Genomic DNA, 21,310 nt, shown 5'->3' with positions numbered 1-21,310 from the left:
AATTTCTCTGTTTAGGAGGAAGTGTTCCACAAAACCTGTGCGGTGTCTTTTTTACAGCTGCTAGCATCCTAAGCAAGATAAATCAATCCGTAGATCCGTGTGAGAACTTTTATCGATTTGCATGTGATGGCTGGATATCTAATCACCCTATTCCTGAAGACATGTCAAACTATGGTGTTTATCCTTGGCTGCGACACAATGTGGACCTCAAACTAAAGGGTAAGTATCTCATTTCTGAAAGCGTTTGGTTGGCTTGTCACTGCAGCTTGTTAATTGGCTGGTTTGGAAATGAAAAAAGACTCCACACTTCTTTCTGATCATTGGATAATATCCAGCAGCCCAACTTGATGTTCTCTCTTAAGTATATATTTTTGTTGTTTTTTTTATTGAAAATAACATTGGGACATAGTGAATTATAACAGAAGAAGAATTTGGGAGGAAGAATACAGCTGCTGGAAACTCTACCAGTTAAGAGTGGAGAGACGAAAGGATGGATACTCCTTATACCAAAGGAAAAGTCAAGGGGATTTGAACTCTTTCCCACTTGCAGTAGACAAGTTGACCAGAGTGCGGGAGCACAGCACGCAGGTTTAAGAATGACCCAGATCAAGACAAAGATCGGTCTAGGACAGCACTTTGTCTCTAACAGTGGCCAATAGCAGGAAAATAATATAATAAGGCAAAACCAGAGTGATATTTTCCAGTATACTTACCTAGCTCTTGGCAGGAGGCAATTTACAGACTTCTGGAGACGGAGGTTGTTTGGGTGTTGTGTTTCCTTCACGTTACCGTTCAGGCTGACATTGAAGTACCTGAGCTATCATCAGTGAAACAGAAGGCTGCTTAAGAATGTGTGTCTGGAGGAAAAAATAGCCCCGGGGTGGAAACGTGTGGGAAGAGAGGTATTTTAATCTGTGTGTGACTTGACTTTGCCCTATACTCTGCAGCAAGGCCACCTCATCAGGAAGCTGTGCAGACCAAGTGGGGAGAAAGGGTGATGTTTATTGTTAGGTAGGAAAACTCTGCCAGATTCTAAGAATCTTCGCTAGAAGTGAGTCATGCAAAAGAAGGAAGATGTACAAGATTTATTGGTGGTGGTGGTGTGCTTGAGCATTGCACACCTTAAGCATGTTATTGACCTATTAGTTGACATAAGAGCCTGATTTGAGCTCACCACAGGACAGAGGTTAGTTTTAGGATGTTGTGTTTAAATATAGCATATCTTTTTCTCTTAGTTTTTGTACATATGTGCACATGTAGGCATCAAAGCCCTTCTGTACTTGCTTTTCTTCAGTCATATTGTATTCAATTTTCACATCATTATGTATTTTAAAAGCTGCATTCAGTTTCAGAATATGAATTTGGAATTTCAGCGTAGGATACGATCTGATGACTGCTGTTTTAAGTCTGCTAAAGATGTCACAACCAAAGGAGAAAATTATTGCCAGAGCCTGTTTTAAGTTACGCTATGCATTCTAATTGTTCTGCTGCCAGAATCGGGCTGTATTAGATAACTGCACATCTTGCATGAACCACAGCCACAAAGAAGCCAGTCCTAATTGAATATAGAGTAGCAAGCTGTGACTCTTATCCTCAATTTCCTCCTTTTACAGAGCCTAATCAAGGACATCATGCTAAGCCACACTTTTATATGGTTTTCTTACTGCAGTCCCTTTAGAAGTTGCTAATCCATAGCTAGGAAAATACAAGACAAAGAAAGAAACATCTAAGTGAGAAGTATTTGCTTAATGGAAACCCCATATCAAAAAAGGGGTGTAATGAAGTGCTTGATAACTACTTTAATAGAAGGCTTAAACTGTTCCTTGACATGGTACAGGGACAAAGATATGAAATGTGTAGAAGAGTTGATTTAATATAACATTTGTCGTCTTCTTTTTTACTTAATAAACTTTCCAAAATATATTCTTGTTAATTAAAAAAGGAAAAGGAAAAAAAGTATTGTTGAATGTCAATGTTGGTAACTGTAATAACAAGGTATAACTTCAGCCTCTATGTATGTTTGTGTTTTAACTTGAGTTACTTCAGTATATTAGCTTGACACTGAATTACCCATTTGTGGATGACCACAACCTTGCTAACAAAAGTTTTAGCAAGATGAAGAACTACTGCATAGAGAAACACATATATACGGCTGAGCAGACCTTGGAAGCCAATTTAATTTCTCCTTCCTAAAGAACGCTTAGTGGAACTTTGTATTTCATGGTAAATGTCCCTGTTTGACACTTAGTAGTTTAAAAAAGTCCCATTCTTTAAAGAGATGATTATTATGCAAGTTCTATGTTCTGAAATATTTATCATATTAAAGAAAACTATTCATCTTAAAGTGATAATATGGCTTGACCAGAAAGCCACATTTTTCATATTTGATATTCTTTGATGGTGTGATATAGATGGAAGTATTTATTCAGGTAATATATTAAAAAATTATGTTACTTAATAAATTATTTGAACTTCTAATCTGTTTTCTGGTCCCTGAATGTTCCTGAGCCTTAGGCAGAAAGGGCGTTTGGGTATTTGTGCAAAGACCCGTGTACGGCCTTGGTTACACAAGGGTATCATCAGTCTTCTGGAAGCTTCATTTTTTGTGCAGGGGCAACTGCTATGGAAGAAGATCTTCCAGGTGATAATGGGTAGCAAGCGTAAGAATTACTTTTGCCTTACCAGAAAGTGGTAGGTGTAGCTGTATAATGTACTGAACCCTGCATTAAGTATTACTGGGTTTGAGAGCAAAGCTTTTTCTTTTGAGGTTGCAGACACACAATAGCATATGACTTTGCAGGTGTCTGCTTCAAGAAAGGGTAGAACATTTTCCGTATTGGTGAAGGTGTTTGGTGCTTTAACGGGGAATTCCAAAGAGAGGAATGGCGATGGGTCAATGGAAAATAGCTGAGAACTACTGGGTGGTAGATTTTTTTGCCTGTATGTCTCTGGTTTATCGAAGGAACAGGACAAGAAGAAACATTTATTTCAGGATTCTTCTAGATTTGCAAAACTTAATGTGATAGTTACATCCTATTTTTTGTAAGATTTGGGTTTATAATGGAATATATACTGCTCCCATGGCTTTCTCCAGCTGTCTTAGGATGGATTCAAACTAAAATTATATCATCATTTCCCCTTTAATTTCTTTTCCATCCTTTGATGGAGGGTCACTTGGATTTCTTTTTCTGCTCTCAAAGGAATGCACAAACCACATGTATAACTCGCTTTGATCTGTTGGCTATACGAAATGGATAAAATCCTAGCCTGGTGAAAGCAGTGGTAGGTCTTGGACATCAGCAACAGCAGGTTTCCACGCATTGTGGAAGACAGTTGTAGAGAGCCAAAGATTTGTCAAAAGCGGAGACTTGTGGGTTTTGTTATGACCCAGATCCAGGTAATGGACATCTAATATTTAGGTTAAGATTTCTTGGTTCCTTATAGAACTGCCCTGGGGAGGACCAAGGTACTTGTGCTTCCAGTTAACCATTCCTGGCTGGACCAGACTGTCCCTGACTTGAAGCCAGCCTTTCATTTGTGGATACACTGCAGGCACGTTAGAAAGTGCCTCTCAGTGGTTAAGGTTGAGGAAGCTCCTGGAATCCTTCAAAATGGAAAAAAAGGTTTGATTGTGGCCCCTGTTGCATGAACAAAAGCTACCTCAAGCTGCAACTGTTTCAGTCTTATGTCAGGTCAAGATTGCAATGTCTCTGTGAGTTAATAAATGTTTCCCACCCTAAAATTTCCTGCAAAACAGTTTGTGTTCCTGCTGAATTTTTCCGTTTTGATTGGTGAACTTAATTAAGAGTTTAGAAACACTATTGTCTTAACATTGAAATGCAAGTGGCTTTTTGTGAATAATTCAGAACTGGAAGTCTGAGGGAAGTAAATCAGTGCCTATTACCTGTGGTGAAGGTTGATTATGAACCAAGCAGTTTCTTTTCCTTTCTCTGAAGTCTGCAGAACAATGATTGTTTGTTTTTTTTTTTTTTTTCTTCAAGTGGCCATGCAGGAAGCAATAAATTAAAAAAAAACAACCCCAAAACTATGCAAACATTTCTAAATCTCAGCACTGCAAAGGAGCTGATTTAAATTACATGAATCATTTGTGAATAAGTCTTCCAGGCCTTTTAAATTTAATTTATGTCTGTGGAAACCAGTTTACAGATTAAGTCTCCGTACTGATCCTGGCCCAGTGAGACACCTACTTCAGACTAATTTGCTGTGCTAAGCTTTCTAGTGTGGCTATTTTCTGAATGCCAATCAATTTAAAGTGAGGAATTTCCAATGTGGTAAAGAGAAAGAAATGGAAGCCTTTTAGGAGGATATGGTGTGTGGGTTTTTAAAGAACACGAGACAGACAGCAAACAAAATAAATTGGCAGTGTAGGCAACTTTTCCCAAGATAATCTGCAATGCGTTTTTTTAGAAAATAAAAAGGGTATTTATGTTATTGCCTCCAATATCTTCTTGTTGGATAGCTGCTCCCGGATAACAGGATAGCAGCAAACAGCAGCAGTGCTTCACGCTGCTTTGCTTGGGTTTTTCTACTACAAATGGACATCTTTTCAGTGGTGCAGACTTCTTTTTTTCAGTGGTCCAGGTCTTTCCTATAATGGATTATTCATCTAAATGTAAGAAAAAACATGAATGGCACAAGTCAGGTAAATCTCTCTGGGCAACAAGTTAATAGCTTTTTGGTAAAATGAAGTACCTGAGTCAAAGGTGGAGAAGCCAGGACTTTTTCCAGGCTTTGTGGCTGTTCAGAATGAAAGTTGTATTTGTAATGGGTGATTTTGGGAAACCATGAGTACAGAAAGGAGATAATTTTGGTTCCTAAATGAGGTTTTAAGGCAGCAGAGTCACTGAGCCACAGGATTCCCACAGCAGCTCCCTGGTCGGGCGACGGGAGCGGCACCCCTCTGTGAGCCCTGCACCGGCACGGGAGCGGGGCGTACGGCACGCTGACGTTCCATGTGCGGCGCAGCATTCCCCCCGGATTTACAGTGAACCTCTCTTTCGGCTGTTGCCTGCAGAAGGATGATGTGTTTGTATCTGCAGATAATGAATTTAAAAATTACTATATGACTGTACTTCGGACTGGCAATTTTGCAGAAAGAGGATTCATTCCTTGGAAGGCACAGCAGTCGATGGCATCTCACTTCCTATTTTCTGACTAAGAAAAAAATTACGCAAGTACATGTTGCAAGAATTAATATAATGAAGTAAAGCTTAATGCTGCTATAGCTCCACCTATGTTGTAACAATTGGGGATCTTGCAATCTTCTGATTTACACGCAGTTTAAGCTCTTGTGCCTAACATTATAATGACATGTGTTATCCCCTACAGCATAGTACTGGGAGGCGAGATGGGCAGGGTAGGGAAGAGGCAAATATTGCTCAAAAGATGAAGATTTATTATTGAAATTAGGTTGATGAACAGAGGGTCTCACATGCCCATGAGATGGTTTTTGGTTTTGTTACAGTTTGCGTACCATTATGTTAGTTAACTTTTGGAGGAACTCACATGATGCGCTTTTCTTTTCATATACAAACTCAGAGAGTTTACAAAATGCTGAAACGAGAAACAAACAGCATTGTCATTTAGGAAATGTGCTGTCTATTAGGGCACTGAGCAGCATGAGGAAGCATTTATGTAAGCACAGCTGTTTGAATGCCATTTCCACGAGAACTTCTGTACTGCCAAAATGGATATTCAAGAAAAGGATTGGGGAATTTCTTCTCAAGGAGTGAGAGGGAACCCTAAAATGTCAGTATATTAGTTGGGTTTATTTGTGTAAATACAGCATCCTTTCTTGAAATTGGTATTTGGGAACATTTGTTTGATTTACTTGATTTATGTTCCTTGGGAATTAGAACCTATATGAATTAATTACTAAATCTTTGTGAATTCCTGTGGACATGCATATTAATTACATCCTCATTAATGCAAAATTAATTCATAATGATTAAATGTTCTATCAGAATGTCAGAAGAATTAATAATGATGGGCTGGTTATTTTCAAGAGTCACTAGACTAACCATGTTGAGATGGACACTGCCATCAAGAAATAGGCTGATAGACATTAATTGTATCAAATATGAAACATGTTTGCCTGAATTGATTAATGGTGTGTTGATCATCATTAAATGCCTTGTGAAAAACCCAGCAAAACAAACAACCAACCCTCTGCCCCCAAACCCACAAAATAAAACAAGAGGTGGGGGAGACGCAGCTTATCAAAACAAGGCAGGCCTAGGTTGAGGCATCAGCTCCACAAGGACTGTTCTGAAGAATGAGCTCCTGGAGCTGCAGAATACACTGGTAGTTTTTATTAAAAAAAAAAGAAAAAAAAGAATTAATATTTTGAAAATATGGAAACTATTATATTTAAGGCATATCTGAGGCTGTGTTAGCCAACACAAAGCCTTCCAAAGGGGACCAATAGCCCCATTCATTGGCATTCTGGATGCTTCTGCCTTCCAAAGCAGTGGGAATATACAATATGGCAGGTAGTAGGACAATCTGAGTTGTGTCTAGCAGTCTGCTTTATTTCACATTCCTGTGTGAACAAGGAGTTTGCCTTTATGAAAGTTGCTTGGAGTGATTATTTCGAGTCCTTATGTACTCCAGTAAGATGATTCTGGTGACTTGATTATCTACAATGGGGAACTGAGATAAAAAAAGGTAAGGAAGTAGTAGAAGGCTGACTAAGGACAGAACACAAAATACATGAGAGTGGAAATAATATATGCTTTGGTAAAATTTAAAAGCTACATTATAAGCACCAGGAAAGTATATTGACGTGCTATTTTATTTTAGACTCAAAGGGAAAAGCTTTATTTAGGTAAGGATAGTTTTAAGCATATGGAGAAAGATTTTTTTTTTGCAAGCCTTTCATGCTAGTTTGTTTTTATATATATTTAGCAAACAGTAGAGAAATCAGGACCATAATGCATTAGAAATTCAAAATAGGAGTTTTTAAAATGCATTTAAATAACTTTTGTGGTGCATTAGGCTCTGACTGCTTCCCTTCTGGTCCTCTGAAACTGAGCAATGTTTACAGCCACTAAGAAAAAAAAAAAGGAAGAAGAGCCTTAATGTCAGTAAAGTGCTGTTTTTTTTAAAAAAAAAATTAACTACAGTGGTGAGAATTTTTTATTGTTTGTCTTTTTAGTTGTGAGGGAGTGAAAATTACATCTTTAAACAGTGTATGTTCTTATTTTGGAATCCTGGAAACAAACTTTTATTTAAAAACTAATCATTTGCAGCTCACTTCTTGTACAAAGTCTGGTGGGGATAAGGACTCCAGAGTGCACACGCCAGACTGTGCACCAGACACCTGAACTAGGAAGAAGCACTGAAAAACAATTAGTAGAACTGGTAGTTTATAAAAATAAGTAAATTTAGGTTAGTTCATATTTTAGGGAAGCCTCAAAAACCAAACATTGCTATCAGTTGTTAATAGAGGAAATGGGTTGTACTGTACACTGAAGTTGCACGGCAGGAGAAATTCTCAGAAGAACTTGTGTTTTAAAGGCATAAAGGAATTTAATCAGGCCTTGAAATAATGTATTTGAAGTTGGGTTACAGTGGTGTCAGAAGAGAGATGTTAGCAGGTTCCTGTGCCCTCCACTGAGGTTTGTCTCTGGTGTTTTCCAGGCAGGTGAGAACTTGCTCTGCTCTTCTCCCGAGGCTTCCGGAAGCAAACCAGCTCTGAAACAGAAGCTGGGCAGGTGCATTAGTGTGGGAGTTTGACCTGTGCTAATAAACCTGCTAAGAGGGATAAAGTGGTACTGAAACATTAAACGTTGCGTCCTACAGCAGGAGATGTCCATGCTATTTTCGGGAGCGTGCTCTGAGAGAACAGATTTAACTCTAAGAATAATCTTGGCTTGAATATACTTGCCTTGTTCCCAAGAAATATGTACAGCTTTGAAATATGTCAGTTAAGTCTGTCACTTCCTTTTAGAACATACACACACACACATATATATATTTTTCTTCACCTTCCCCTCTATACCCCTCTCCAGCTATAGGGGTCAGGTTTCCAAACTGATGAGAATAAATATATATCTCTCTCTCATATATTCTTCTTTGATATCATAACCTGGACTGTGCTGTAGTCTATTAAACTCATATTTTCACATAGCAAGACAGGGAAGTTACCATTGTTCAAGTGATCACAAGTCATGTGTATAATTTTAGAAGCTGTGGCCAGTACTTTTATTTTGAGGTAGAACATTGTGCCCCTCGTAGGCCTTCATCCATAAAACTTACCACTGCCAGCTCTCCTTCGCTTAACTTCTGGCTCTGAAAAAAAAAGAATTGGAAACCAGATACTCTAAATGAATGTCAGCTGACTCCAAACCATTCTGAAATAATCACTCCTGGAACATGTAAGCTCACATTACTGTAATTAAGACTGTACATTTTTCTAGCTGTGATTTCCGTAACAGCAGCGTGGTTCTGAAGGGGTTTTTTTCTGTGCCCTTTGGCATCCCGGCCAAATCGTTGCTCTGTGAACTGTACTGAGCTTGACTTCTTAAATCCAGCGCACTGGGAGTTTGAAGAAAGGGCAGTGCCTTCGTGCCGCAGCCGGAGTCCTTAGGCACCCGTAGTGGCACAAGGGCAGTTGGCTGCTTGCGCTTTAGGGGTTACGGTTGCTTTTCAGGAAGTCTTTTGCCATAGCTCTTTAGTGTGAAGAAAATATGGGATTTAAGGGTTAGACATTCTTATTGAGGACTAGATTAATGATAATTACCTTATGGTTCAGGGATTTCAGGGACTGACATTCTGCACACAAGTGATGTGTGTTTGGTTTGATTGCCTCAAAGTAGGTATTTCTCTACTTTTAAACTGAAATTCCTCATAGGACATCCTTAAAACATCCTGCTGCTGTGTCAGACAAATTCCTGCAAATTTCCAAAAGACAGCTTGGGTTTTGCTTCTTCAGAGGTAGCACGTAGTAATGCTAACCTGGGAAGGAAACAAAGCTTGTGACTGCTAGCTAGAGGTGGATGAACAGCTTTTTAAATTATTCTTCTCATCAGCTTAGAAACCTGACCCCTACAGCTGTAGAGCAGCATAGAGGGGAGGGTGAAGAACAGAGTCTTTATTGCTCAGGAATTGAAAGAGAAATCCACCTTCTCTGTCATCAGGTATTTGCAAAGAAACTCCCTTTCCACAAGCACAGTTCCTGCATTTGGTCTGAGAAACTGAAGCCCATAAACATGCAATATGGAGCAAATATCTGGTTGCTAGCTACTGCTACCCAAACCAAAGGGAGAGCATGCTGTTGTGTGTGGCTTTGATAGAGCCTTACGGTGGACATAGCTGACGAGAGAGCATCTTCTGCCTTTGGTGCAGTGAATGAGTAGGCACGGGTTTCTGAGAAGACCTTGGGCTGCTTTCTGATTCTGCTCCTGAAAACAGTGCATTACAAATTGCTTTCAGTTGTAGCACCGAGCATCATCTGGTCAATGCTGAGCAAATCCCACTGTCACTGATGTTAAAGGGACTGAGGGACATTCACCATCTCCAAAGGATCAAGCTCTTTGAGTGTTTGGATCAAGTTCAGCAAGCTTTATGCTCAAAAAGGAGCACTGTTCCAATCAGTAGGACTCTGACATGAGTTAGATAAGGAGGAATTAATCCTCTGTGGCTCACTTTCTTTATCTGCAACAAAGGATAATGGCTGTATCTCCTTGGTCCCACATGTCTACGAGTGCTTTGAGATCTTTATCCTAAATGTATAGAGTGCAATGCCGGCAGTAACCATTAGATTATCTCCTGTGACCTTTCTTGTATCACAGACAATTACATTACCCATGTAATGCAGCTCGATAGCTTGCACTGGGATGAAACATAATTCACATTGAGCTAAAGTTTATCTTCCAAAAAAGCATCAAGTCTTGAAACCACTCTCTCCTGTGGTTGCTTGGCTCCAGTGGTTAATCACTGTCACTGCTGAATTTGTCTTCATCTTCCAACCATTGGCTTTCTTTGTGCCTTTTTTCAATAGACTAAAGACCTCTTTGGCACCAAGCATTTTCTAATGGTGAAGCAGCTTCATACTGTGATTCCATCACCCTTCCACGATCTCTTGTGAGACAAATCATGCTCCCTCACTGCATGGCCTTTCCCCCTGCCTTCTTCTATTTCTCAAGCCACTCCCCCCAAAGAAAAACCCAAATGGTTGTGATGTTTTTCTGCACCCTGTCCAGCTGTCCTACATTGTTTTTAAAATATGGACAGCTGAAGGGCAGGTAGTGTTCCAGTCTGTCTCACCATCCTGTGTACAACAAGAAGATCATCTCCCCGCTTTGATACTTCTCTGTTTTTGCAGTCCAAGACCGCTGTTTGCTCTAGCATTGCCCTGGGAGTTCACACTGAATTACTTGTCTGCCTCTAGCTTTTCACTCCTCCACGGTTACAACTTTCCAGGAAACGGGATGTCCCCTTGGGGTTCTTGTATAGCTTTTTTTATTTGTTTGTTTCAAGTCCGAGCATATTCCCACTGGGATAATTGCACATGCAGTTGTTGTTGATACAAAGCATTATAATATATTTCAGATCACCATCAGATATCACTGTCCAAACACTTCAGTTTGCATTTTCCACATACTGCAAATGTTTGTAAAAGGATAAGGACAAAAATGAATGGAAAAAAATGCTACTATCTTTATTAGCACAATGTATTCTCTGTATCTAGGGTTGGAAATTGCAGAAAAAACTTACCTTTTTCTCTCTAGAATAAGAAATAAGCTTAGCGAATCACATAGTGTCTCAGGAATGCAACTCAACTGTATATGTAGAAAACTGTCTGCTAGCATACAGAATATATATGATCTGTAAATCAGGACACTGATTAATTAAATGAATATTCCTAATCTGAATAAATGGTATGCATGTTTCTTTTCCTTGCAAATCTGACTGCACAATCCCTTTTCTTCATGCACTCCAAGTCAGAAGAGGGAAAGGTACAGGATTTCTCAGTGCCATAAATAAAATACAGTGGTTGAAAACCAAAGTGAAGCTGTGTAAGACAGTAGGCTGGAAAATCAACAAGGGCTAGAAATGGAAACTAAGATTAAAGGTAACATTTAGCCACAAGACTATCCTTAGCAGCTTCAGAATAGTATGCAGTTGAATAAACATACACACACACTAGCAAAGATTACTTTGTAAAGTGCCTTGCTCTCACTTTTAACAGCAGATGATTGCTATTTACTGTAGGGTAGTGCACCACAGGAAGCTGGCCTTTTTTAGCCCTCTTGCCCTGGAAAAGAGCTGTCCGCAGGCAACTCAGTATAAACTTCCTTCCTTCCCTTCCCAACCCAGCTCCCCACCCCCCCGCTGCGGCTTTTTTTCCTTGGCTGTCTCTCTGAGCATCTTCAATTCAGACAACTGAGGATCGTTCCCAGCTATGGAGTGTGGTTTTGGTTTTTTTTTGTTGGCCATGCCGAGTCTTTGTGTTTTGTACAAGAGCCAGGGAGAGCAATAATGCAAACCCGCCGGACCTGGGCTGCCCGAAGTACGAGAACTTTGATTTGCAATGAGAACCTCCCTGCCCTCAGCCCCTCGGTAGAAGAAAACAAATGATGAAGCAATTCCCAACCTTAGAAGGTCTGGGATATCATGAATACCTTTAGCCAGTTTCTGACTTAATGTAGTGGCTTAATGAGATGAGTTATGTTATTTCAGCACTGCGGAGCAGGATTACCAATAGGTTTTGACACTTGCCATAACTAAGTTTTATGTAAAAAGAAACATAAATCTTGCATCCGGGCATCCTGTGTGTACGGAAACATGCACAATGAGGTGCCAAGATCAGTAGCACAGGCCAAGACCCCTTTTATCCTGAAGGGATTGGACTTAATTCGAAAGTAAAGGAGGTAAAAGATGTGACTAAAGAAGAGCTTTTTTGCTAGAACAGCCATTGAAATGTCTACTTTATATTTGGCTGGATCGCAGCCTTTATATTCAAGGTGGCTTAGCTATGCTGGTTCACTTTGCTTGTCCTGGTGATCTTTGGCTATGATATTCCGATTTGCAATTGCAGCAGACTAGTGTTATAAGTCAGTAGCGGCAATAAGTTCTTAAATTGTGGTTACTGCTAATAATAATCCTGTGCTCTTTCAGAGGGTTGTAAATCAGCTTAATCTCTTCAGCTAGACTGCTGTTCCATCTCTAGCACTGGAACATTTAACTGGGAGCTAACAAATGAACTGTTATTTCAAGGGAGTCTTTTTAATATTGTTGGAGTGCTGTGTGTTTCCTAGTCTGGTCAAAGCCATTTGTTCCTAAAAATTCTTATTTAAAGATGAAGCTAAAAGATGCTGATCAAAGTTAGATAAAATTTCTTTCACAACCAGTGAACCTGGTGAAGGAGATATTGTTTTGGTCTGTTGAAACTGTCTATAGACTCAAGTTGAATTCAGTTAGTATTTGGAGCCCTAAAATGGAAGATTACTTCAGGGAGTTAGAGCTTTTCATTTTGAAACAAGAAAACTTGCAGTTAAAAAAAAAATAATTAAGAAAACTGGAAGAACAACAAACTCAATGTCCTTCCTAGTGCTGAGTGAGCTGCTTTAGTCAAAATGCTGGTAACCCCGATCTCCTTGGCTTGGTCACAGTTTTTAATTCCAGCCACTGAACTTTAGAAAAACCTATTAGACCGAACTTCTCAGTGGATTTGCATGAATACACACAATCCCCTGGTGAGGTGTGAGAGCAGGCATTTGGAAAGGCAGAGCAGGAAACTCAACAGCAGGTCTGTGGGTATCTCGTCAGGCTGAACATTAACTGATCTGGTCTTTCTCTTGGAGGACCTCATAAGTTTTGCTTTCGTTCTGGTGTCCAAACAGAAAACATCTGAAGCCATTAAAATTTTTCAAGTTGGAAAGACAATCCTCCCAGCCAGCTGTAGTTAAGAGTTGAATTTTGGCAGTGGGACTGGATTTGCTCTCTGTGGGTCACCAGGTGGCATTTTCCTCAGCGTAGACGAGAGCCTGAAATGCCACATTGCATGTCAAGATCTGGAGCACTATTCAGAGTGCCTCTGTGTGCTGGTGAGAGCAGGAGAGCCCTGAGGCAGGTCTGTTCAACTTGCAGAGATCCTCGGGGAGCAGAGACCTGCAGCCCTTCAAAGCGCTGCGCTGCGGAGCTCGGAGTGCCGCGACCCACGCTCAGTGCAGGAGAGGGGCTGTCGCAGCCTGCTGCTATGGCCAGGCTACTCGCGGTACCTGGCACTGCTAAATTAAAGGTAGCTTGATGTCTCTCCATTGATTTCAATCACAGGAGTGATTATTTTTTTTTTCCTATGGATACAGCAACCTGTAGATAGACTAATTGATTACCAATATTCGTGATTCGTATGCATTGCTTCTTGCTTTTTCTTGCTCTTCTTGAAGAAGAATTTAAATATTCAAGGATCCGTAAAATCCTCATATATTTGTAAATTAAATAATAGAATTTCTAAACCTTGTTTTTGGATTTTATATTAGCTAATGTAGAAATCAAGTGGATCTGACCAGTGCTCAGGGTTTGAGCTTCTAAATCTTTCTGGAAGCTTGAGGCTAAGGCTGAGGAACATCTATAGCCTAAAGAGTGCTGATGGATCACATCCTCTATTTGAGTGTCCACAGGATTCAACAATCTCTTTAAGGCTTTCATGTTTAATCACTGGATTTTATGTCATCAGAATCAAGAATTTTTTTCATAAATTAATTCTGAGCAAAGTGGCAGCATCTACCCCACCTCATTCTTTGCAAAAGTGCAGGGAGTGTTACAGCTTCATTCTGTTGCATAATGAGATGGTTTGATGGGAAAACACCAGGTCCAAGTTTAACAGGATTTTATGCAGGTGCATTCCTACAGTTGATTTTATTTTACTAGATCTCATCCTCTGTATCTCTCCTGAGCTTTAGTTGGGCTTTAGCCATTGAATTTTATTAGCTTCAAAATTTCATGGCTGTGCAGCTCACTGGCAAGGAACAGAAGTTATTGCAATGGCTTTAATAAGAGTGTATTTTTTCATCCTTAGTTTTATGTAGCTTCCATTTATAGTTTCTTTTTAAATGCTGTTCTTAAAACATGAACAGTCCTGATTATTCTGCTAAGAACTGTGCACATTGCAGATGCATGTCAATGATTGATATTATATGGCATTTAACAAGCTGAGAAATATTAACAATTTGAGGATTATGAAACCAAAGCTATTGGGAATCCTGTCCAGCAGCATTTTTAGGGAAAAGCTTATCCATAACTAAAAGGGAATTATCTCATTACATTTATCAAAGATCCAAGCAAACAAGGTTTGGGGTTTTTTTAAGGAGAAAAGTGAATGGAGGGAGAGAACAAGTGGCATTTTTTCATCACTAGGATATTCTTTGACTAATAAACACTTTGATGTCAGCAATATGGTCCCCTGAGCGCTCACATGAGCACAGACGGGGAATATCTGAAAGGTCCAGCATGGCAGGTTCTTCAAGGTGCTAGGGAAATCTTGGGAAATAAATGTCTTTAAGTCCTACCTCCAACAGTGAGTTCCTAATACTGAGTGGAGCAGTGCAAACCCAGACCGTTCTCAGCTGCAGAATCTGGCGGTACCACCCAGCTGGACTTTGCCTCCTGTGAGAGGCGACACGGGAGAGAGGACTCTGGTGAGCTGCTGGAACGGGCAGGGGCTGGAGAGCGAGCAGCTGATGCCTGTTTGCGGGAGGGTGCGCGGCATCACCCCGGCCAGTACTGGCAGAGAAGAATAACGTTGTAGTGATGCCTGATTAAACTCTGGCTGGAAGCAGTTTGGTTTTGCCACGGCTGGTGTTATGAAGTCCCAGTGGCCCTCTGCTGACTTCGGCATAGGGCCACAGGGACTCCTGCGTTGCACTTTGCTCCCTCTTTTGTGTGGGGCGTGCTTCTTAGCTCAGGCACAGCATCACGCAGGGCCGATCTGCACCGTGCCTTTGCTCATAAACCCTCCTGAAACCCAGAGCACTGGGGAGCATAGAGAAGGTACTCTTGAATTTTTCAAGGCTTCTTAGCTCTACTGAGTGTACAACAGGAGGGACTTGGGATGGTTCCAGCAAAGCCACTCTCCCCAGTGGTCCCAGTAACAATAAGGTTAATGCTGGGCAGGACCTGTCTGGGTCTTACAAAACCAGATGAGGTTTGACAGGGTTTGCTAGCCCTGTTTCCGTGCTGTGCTCCAGCACTGCCCTGCTTCTCCTGGCCATGGAAGTGCTCATGCTGTGCTGCACCAGAGCTTATAGATTTCAGTGAAGCTAAGCTGCCTCTGCATTTAGCCATAGCATGTGTATCCGCAACTGCATCATGGCTGATTTATAACTTGGATAAAATGGCTTGAAACAGCTGAGAGCAGACTGCTGAGATTCAGATGCGCTTTTCATGCTATTTCACTTCCATGACATAATGTGAGGAATGCAAGGAATGCAGAGAGACGACAGCTTAGAAAAGCTAGTTTGGCTTTTAGGCACGAAGTATGTTGACACCTGTAGTATGAGGGAGTTATGTAGTTTTCAAATAGTAGTCGGACGCTTGGCCTTCTGTGTCATTTAAAAGACTGAGGTTGTGTGTGTTTGACAGACAACAGGGCAGTTCTCTGCTGTTTGCTTTTAGCAGCAGCAGAGCTGGCAAAAGTGAACACCAGCAGTCTTGCTCCTGGGATCCCATTACCTTCTCCGTTAGAGCACAATTTCACAACGTACCGGCACCAGAAGCTGAGCTGCCAAGAATTCCTTACGTCCTACCCTGTGCACTGGTCCCACCCTTGCCCCATGATTCCCTGTCCCCTCAGTTTGCTGAGGTTGGCTGTCTGTGAGGACGAGCAATAAGCAATATCTATCAAGTGGCTTTAAAACAATCCTCTTAATAAATAAATAAATAATCCTCTCTTGGGGGTGGAAAAAGTGCAAATACCTCTTATGTCTGTGTTACTGCTTAAGAAAATACACGTGGAACCTCATCCTTAATTAAATAAATGCTATGGTTAAAGCAAATGCTGAGGCAGGCAAACAGACAGTTCCTAAGTTTTTGAACATATTGAAAAAAAAGGTAATTTCTTTTTCCAGCATTGCTCGAGAAACCCATCAGCAAAAGACGAGACAGTGAAGCTGTACAGAAGGCCAAGATCCTTTACGCATCCTGCATGAACGAGAGTAAGTGGCCTGATCTGAGATGGACACATACGTGCTACCTCTTTGCTGAGCTCTGGGAAGCCCTGTGCAGATGCACAGGTTTTGCTGATTTGGATTCAACTGAATGCAGAGTGTCTTCTGCTGGTTTCTGAAGTTGGCTTGGTGAGGTACACCAAGGCACAAGTCAGTTTTACAGAGACCCCTGCTTGTCGGGGAACTCTGAAGGGATATTTATCTGTGCAAAAGGATGCCAAAACTCTGCCCCAGGGATGCAGAGGTAGTGCCTGGTAAATCAGAGGAGCCCTCTGATGAAATTTTCCTACTGATACTTTCAAGAGCCTGTTGCTCAGCACCTTCTACCTTTCTCTACATACATTTAATCAAAACACTTCCACAGGGCTGGGTATAGACAGCCATGGAGTCTTTAGCTTCAAGTTACCTGGACGTCAAACAAGTTTGGATGGGGAGCCCTATAGCCACGTTTGTGGAATGCTTTTCCTCAGCTTGTAAATGTTGCTGTGAGGTGATGTACACTAGGTTGGGACACATCACTACCTTTATGTAGCTGCATGGGTGAAAGATGAGTTGGGAGGCAGTGGACCTTGTCCTTCAAAGTGCTCTTTGTCCTTCTGACTCTTTCAGATTTCATTTCCTGAGTGGATTTCTTCCAGCATGGCCTGAGACTCTCAGCAATTGAAACAGCCTGCCCCCCCCAGTCTCGGTGCCGGGATGCTGCGCCCTGTAGCTTTAATAATGTACAATAACCCCCTCTGAACCGGTGAAGTTTCTATGCTAGTTCCTGAGCAAGGAATGTTTTTTTTTAATTGACTTAATTCCAGCTCTTTGCCTTTTTTGAAAGGAACTTATTTGGCTCTCTTATTCTTGATTCAGATAAACTGGGTTGGACTCCCGCACTTCTGTGCTCAGAGGCAGAGCAGAGGTTTTGGGTTTCAGCTATTGTGTTTTGTCTTGCCTAGAAATCAATCAACGCCGATAAATCTTTTTGTCTCGTGTGGCTGCTGCTGGATTTGAATTGTCTGGAATGTAATTGTTGTCACACTTTGACATTTCAGATAAAATTGAAAAAGCTGACGTGAAACCCCTGTTAAGTATACTGAGGCATTCACCTTTCCGCTGGCCTGTGCTGGAATCCAACATTGGACCTGAAGGACTGTGGTCAGAAAGGAGGTTTAGCTTAGTCCAAGCCTTGGCAACTCTTCGTGGTCAATACAGTAACTCTGTCTTCATCCGTTTATATGTGGCTGCTGATGACAAAATCTCCAATCGGTATATCCTGAAGGTAAAATATAGCATATCTAATAGGTCACTTTGCATGGTATTTTGTGGTCTCATTTTTTTAAAAAACATGTTTACGTGCCAAATGTTTTCACCTGATTATTGTTGCTATTATCTACTGACTTACAGATGTAGATAGGTGCCAACTTAGGGGAGTGTAGAAGCCACTAGGAACCACATGCTATTGAAAAATATTTCTGTACAGGATATTTTCTCCTTTCAAGTGGCAAAAAAAGGTAAAATATGTTCTCAGTGGACCAATGTCCAAGGTCTATGTGCGTAAAAATGAGAGAGGCAGATAGCCAGTCCTGGGGGTGTCCTGGGTGCTGCTTATGACTCATCAGTAGCATGAAGAATGGTTTTTGTTGTGAAGATGAAGAATGGTGCATCAGTAGCACATATTTTGAACTTGAGCTATTTTTCTTGAGATGGAAACACATTATCTTGTGCTTATACAGCACCTTACAACACAGATGTATCCCAAACCTGAAATACAGAATTTACTTTTTTACTGAAAAGCTATTGCTTTTGGACCAAGGCATTACCAATTTGTTAACAGTGCACGGCATTTGTCGTGGTTTAGGCCCAGCCGGTAGCTGGGTGCCACGCGGCAGCTCACTCACCCCTCCCCCAGCGGGACGGGAAGGAGAAGTCTAACAAAAGGCTTGGGTCGAGGTAAGGACAGGGAGAGATCACTCACTAATTGCTGTCACGAGCAAAACAGACTGAATGCAGAGAGGAGATTCATCTAAGTTATTACTAGGCAAAACAGAGTAGAGCAATGAGAAAATACAATCAAGTCTTAAAACACCTCCCCCACCCCTCCCATCTTCTCGGGCTCAACTTCACTCCCGGCTTCAACCTCCTCCCCCCTCAGCGGCACAAGGGGGCAGGGAATGGGGGTTGCCGTCAGTTCAGCACACATTGTCTCTGCCGCTTCTTTGTCCTCAGGGGGAGGACTCCTCTCAACATTCCCCTGCTCCAACATGGAGTCTCTCCCACGGGCTACAGTCCTTCACGAACTGCTCCAGCGTAGTCTCTCCCACAGGGTGCAGACCTTCAGGAGCAGACTGCTCCAGCGTGGGGTCCCCCACGAGGTCACAAGTCCTGCCAGCAAACCTGCCCTGGCGTGGGCTCCCCTCTTCACGGGTCCACCGGTCCGGCCCAGACTTGCTCCGGCGTGGGCTTCCCACAGGCCACAGCCTCCTTCAGGTGCCTCCACCTGCTCCAGCGTGGGGTCCTCCACGGGCTGCAGGTGGAATCTCTACACCCCCTCATCCTTCCTCCATGGGCTGCAGGGGGACAGCCTGCTTCACCGTGGCCTTCACCACGGGCTGCAGGGGGATCTCTGCTCCGGCGCCTGGAGCACCTCCTGCCCCTCCATCTGCACTGACCTGGATGTCTGCAGAGTTTCTTACATCTTCTCACTCCTCTCTCCAGCTGCAAAAGCTCTCTCTAACTGGTTTTTTTTTTCCCTTCTTAGATATGTTATCACAGAGGCGCTGATGGGCTTGGCCTTGGCCAGCGGCGGGCCCGTCTTAGAGCCAGCTGGCATTGGCTCTATCAGACACAGGGGGAGCTTCTAGCAGCTTCTCACAGAAGCCACCCCTGTAGCCCCTCCCGCTACCAAAACCTTGCCACACAAAACCCAACACAGCATTGCACAACAGTTTAGATTAGTGAGAAAAAGACCCAAGCAACGTTGCCTCACTGCAGTCTGACAAAACTCTGGAGAAAATTGTAACTGTTACATGTCACCATGGCAAGACTGAGTGCTTGGGTCAAATGCACTGTTGTTGTTTAAGAAGTAGAGATGAGTACCTAGAATAGACCAGCCCTCCACTGCTACAAGAAAAGAGTTTATGAAGGCAAGAGAGAAGGGGCAAAGAAGAAAGATATGATGACACTCATCACAGCAGAATAGGATCTAAGATCCTTACGTTGCTAGCATCTTGACTAGCTGTAGGAATCTGGCCAATAATACATTGTATTTGGGGTTCAAACAACAGCTAACTGTGGTGGTACTGGAGGGGATGTCAATTCTGAGTCAGTTCTTTAAAATGTCTTTTGATGGAGGCATTTAACTGGTATGAAAGTGAAGGGTAACTTTTCTCCGTCTCTAGGACATTTTCCTGAACAGTCAAGTCAACAGCAGATCAAGAGTTTGCTGCATTAAAGATGTCATTCTGCTAAGATGCTGCTCACATCCTGTCAGGATTGCTTCAGTTGGAGATTTGTTTAAAAGAACTGAAACAGTAGAATCAGGAGAGCTATTTAGGTATCCCCTGCCATAATATTTCAGTCTGAGTCACCTGTCAGCAAAGGGCCGGGCAGTTATGTCTTTATTGCTGGTCTTTTGGAATGAATTGTACCCGGCAGCATCTTCACTCAGTCTGCTTATTGGCACCTAAGAATTGGGTATCTAAATAACTGAAGCGTTACTTGCTATGGATAACATATTATTCCTTAGGGTATTCTGTTGCGGTTAATTTGATTAAGAACTTGATCTGCAGAGTGCATCAGCCAGTATTCTATTTTGTCCATTTTTTAACGAATTCCCAGGGGTGCAGATGTACGACAGAGTATTTCAATCTGCTTGTGAAAATGGCTCTATTGCAAAATTCTTTTTTGTTCAGCATTGCAAAATCATGAATGGATCAGAAAAAAGTAGAAACTCCAAATAAACATTTGTTTAGCATTCAACATGATCTTTTTTCTGGAGGGCTGAAGAAGTTGGTTAACTTTTTTGTTTATTCCTCATATTTGTGCTTTCTTGGTTTCAATGGGTTGTCAAATCTAACTCTTAAGCCAGAAAAATTTGGATGAGCATTTCACGCAACAGTCACATAATTGAAATAGACCAAATCATCTGAAGTTAACTATTACCAGGACACACATATGCAAAGCATAAGAGTATATTCTTTCTTCTTCAATATGCTGAAAAAAGAAGGTGATACTGTTTTTCAAAGAATGAGAGTTGCACTGAGCATCATGGCTACTCTCCTTTTAGTGGATGATTTGTTTTATTTTGTTTATGGTTTATTTCAAAGGCTGAGAACATCAGTCAACAGAGGAAAAGATTACATTTATTCATTCTTTTGAGATTCTAGTTGTATTTATTTGTCATTTTTATAAATGTAGAAAATGTGAAATATAAATGGTGTAGGATTTAGATTAAAAAAGACTTATGTGAAATTGCATGAATAAATAAAATCTCACTACAAATACAGCATAAAAATATTAATTTTAGAACATCAAAACTGTTGTTTCTGTTTCCATCCGTGTCGTATTCAGAGTTTGGAAGCTGGTTGAACTATGTTTTCAGCTTCAACTTCCATACCCTAACTTAACCTGATCGCCTTGAAGTGGTTTGGGAAAACTTATTTTCCAGTAGTAATTCTAAGATATCTGGTGCACAGTGATTTTTGCCTGGTTAGGAACTGGAAACAGTACATGAATTCTCCCCTGTAGTCATTTCACTCAAAAGACTAAGTGCAGATCTCGGTGAATTTTCAGGACTGGTTTAGAAATTACCTTGGGGACCTTATTCCAATATTAGTGTGACCATAGACCAACAAATTTGGTCCATGATTAGATCAAACACATAAGTGAAAGTCAAAGATCCGCCTGGATCTACCAGATGTATTTATTTTTGTTCTGGAGGCATAACAATTTCTCGTGCATGCATGCAATCATTTCTGTGGCTGGTATCCAGCTGTTTCAGTACATCTGTTCAAAAAGCCAAATGCAGCACTTGATGCTGATCTAGGGTGAAGCTCAAGAGTGTAACCTCAGTTTCAAAGAAAGCTGACGATACTTTCCAGGCATACAGCAGCTAACATGCTCCAGCACCT

General features: G+C 41.4%; 1 protein-coding gene across 1 annotated transcript in view; it reads left to right on the top strand.

Moving 5' to 3' along the window:
* The window catches only part of PHEX (phosphate regulating endopeptidase X-linked), a 110,220-nt gene that overhangs the window by 6,914 nt on the left and 81,996 nt on the right, over nt 1-21,310 (top strand). Inside the window, exons 3-5 of the mRNA XM_054804785.1 lie at nt 58-219; nt 16,095-16,181; nt 17,234-17,460. Of these exons, the coding sequence (XP_054660760.1) occupies nt 58-219; nt 16,095-16,181; nt 17,234-17,460 (476 nt within the window). The remainder of the gene's footprint in view (nt 1-57; nt 220-16,094; nt 16,182-17,233; nt 17,461-21,310) is intronic.

This window comes from Grus americana, chromosome 1, assembly GCF_028858705.1.
Source record: "Grus americana isolate bGruAme1 chromosome 1, bGruAme1.mat, whole genome shotgun sequence".
Taxonomy (NCBI): Eukaryota; Metazoa; Chordata; class Aves; order Gruiformes; family Gruidae; genus Grus; species Grus americana.
The sequence above is the reverse complement of the archived record's forward strand: the minus strand, read 5'-3'. Positions and strand labels throughout refer to the sequence as shown.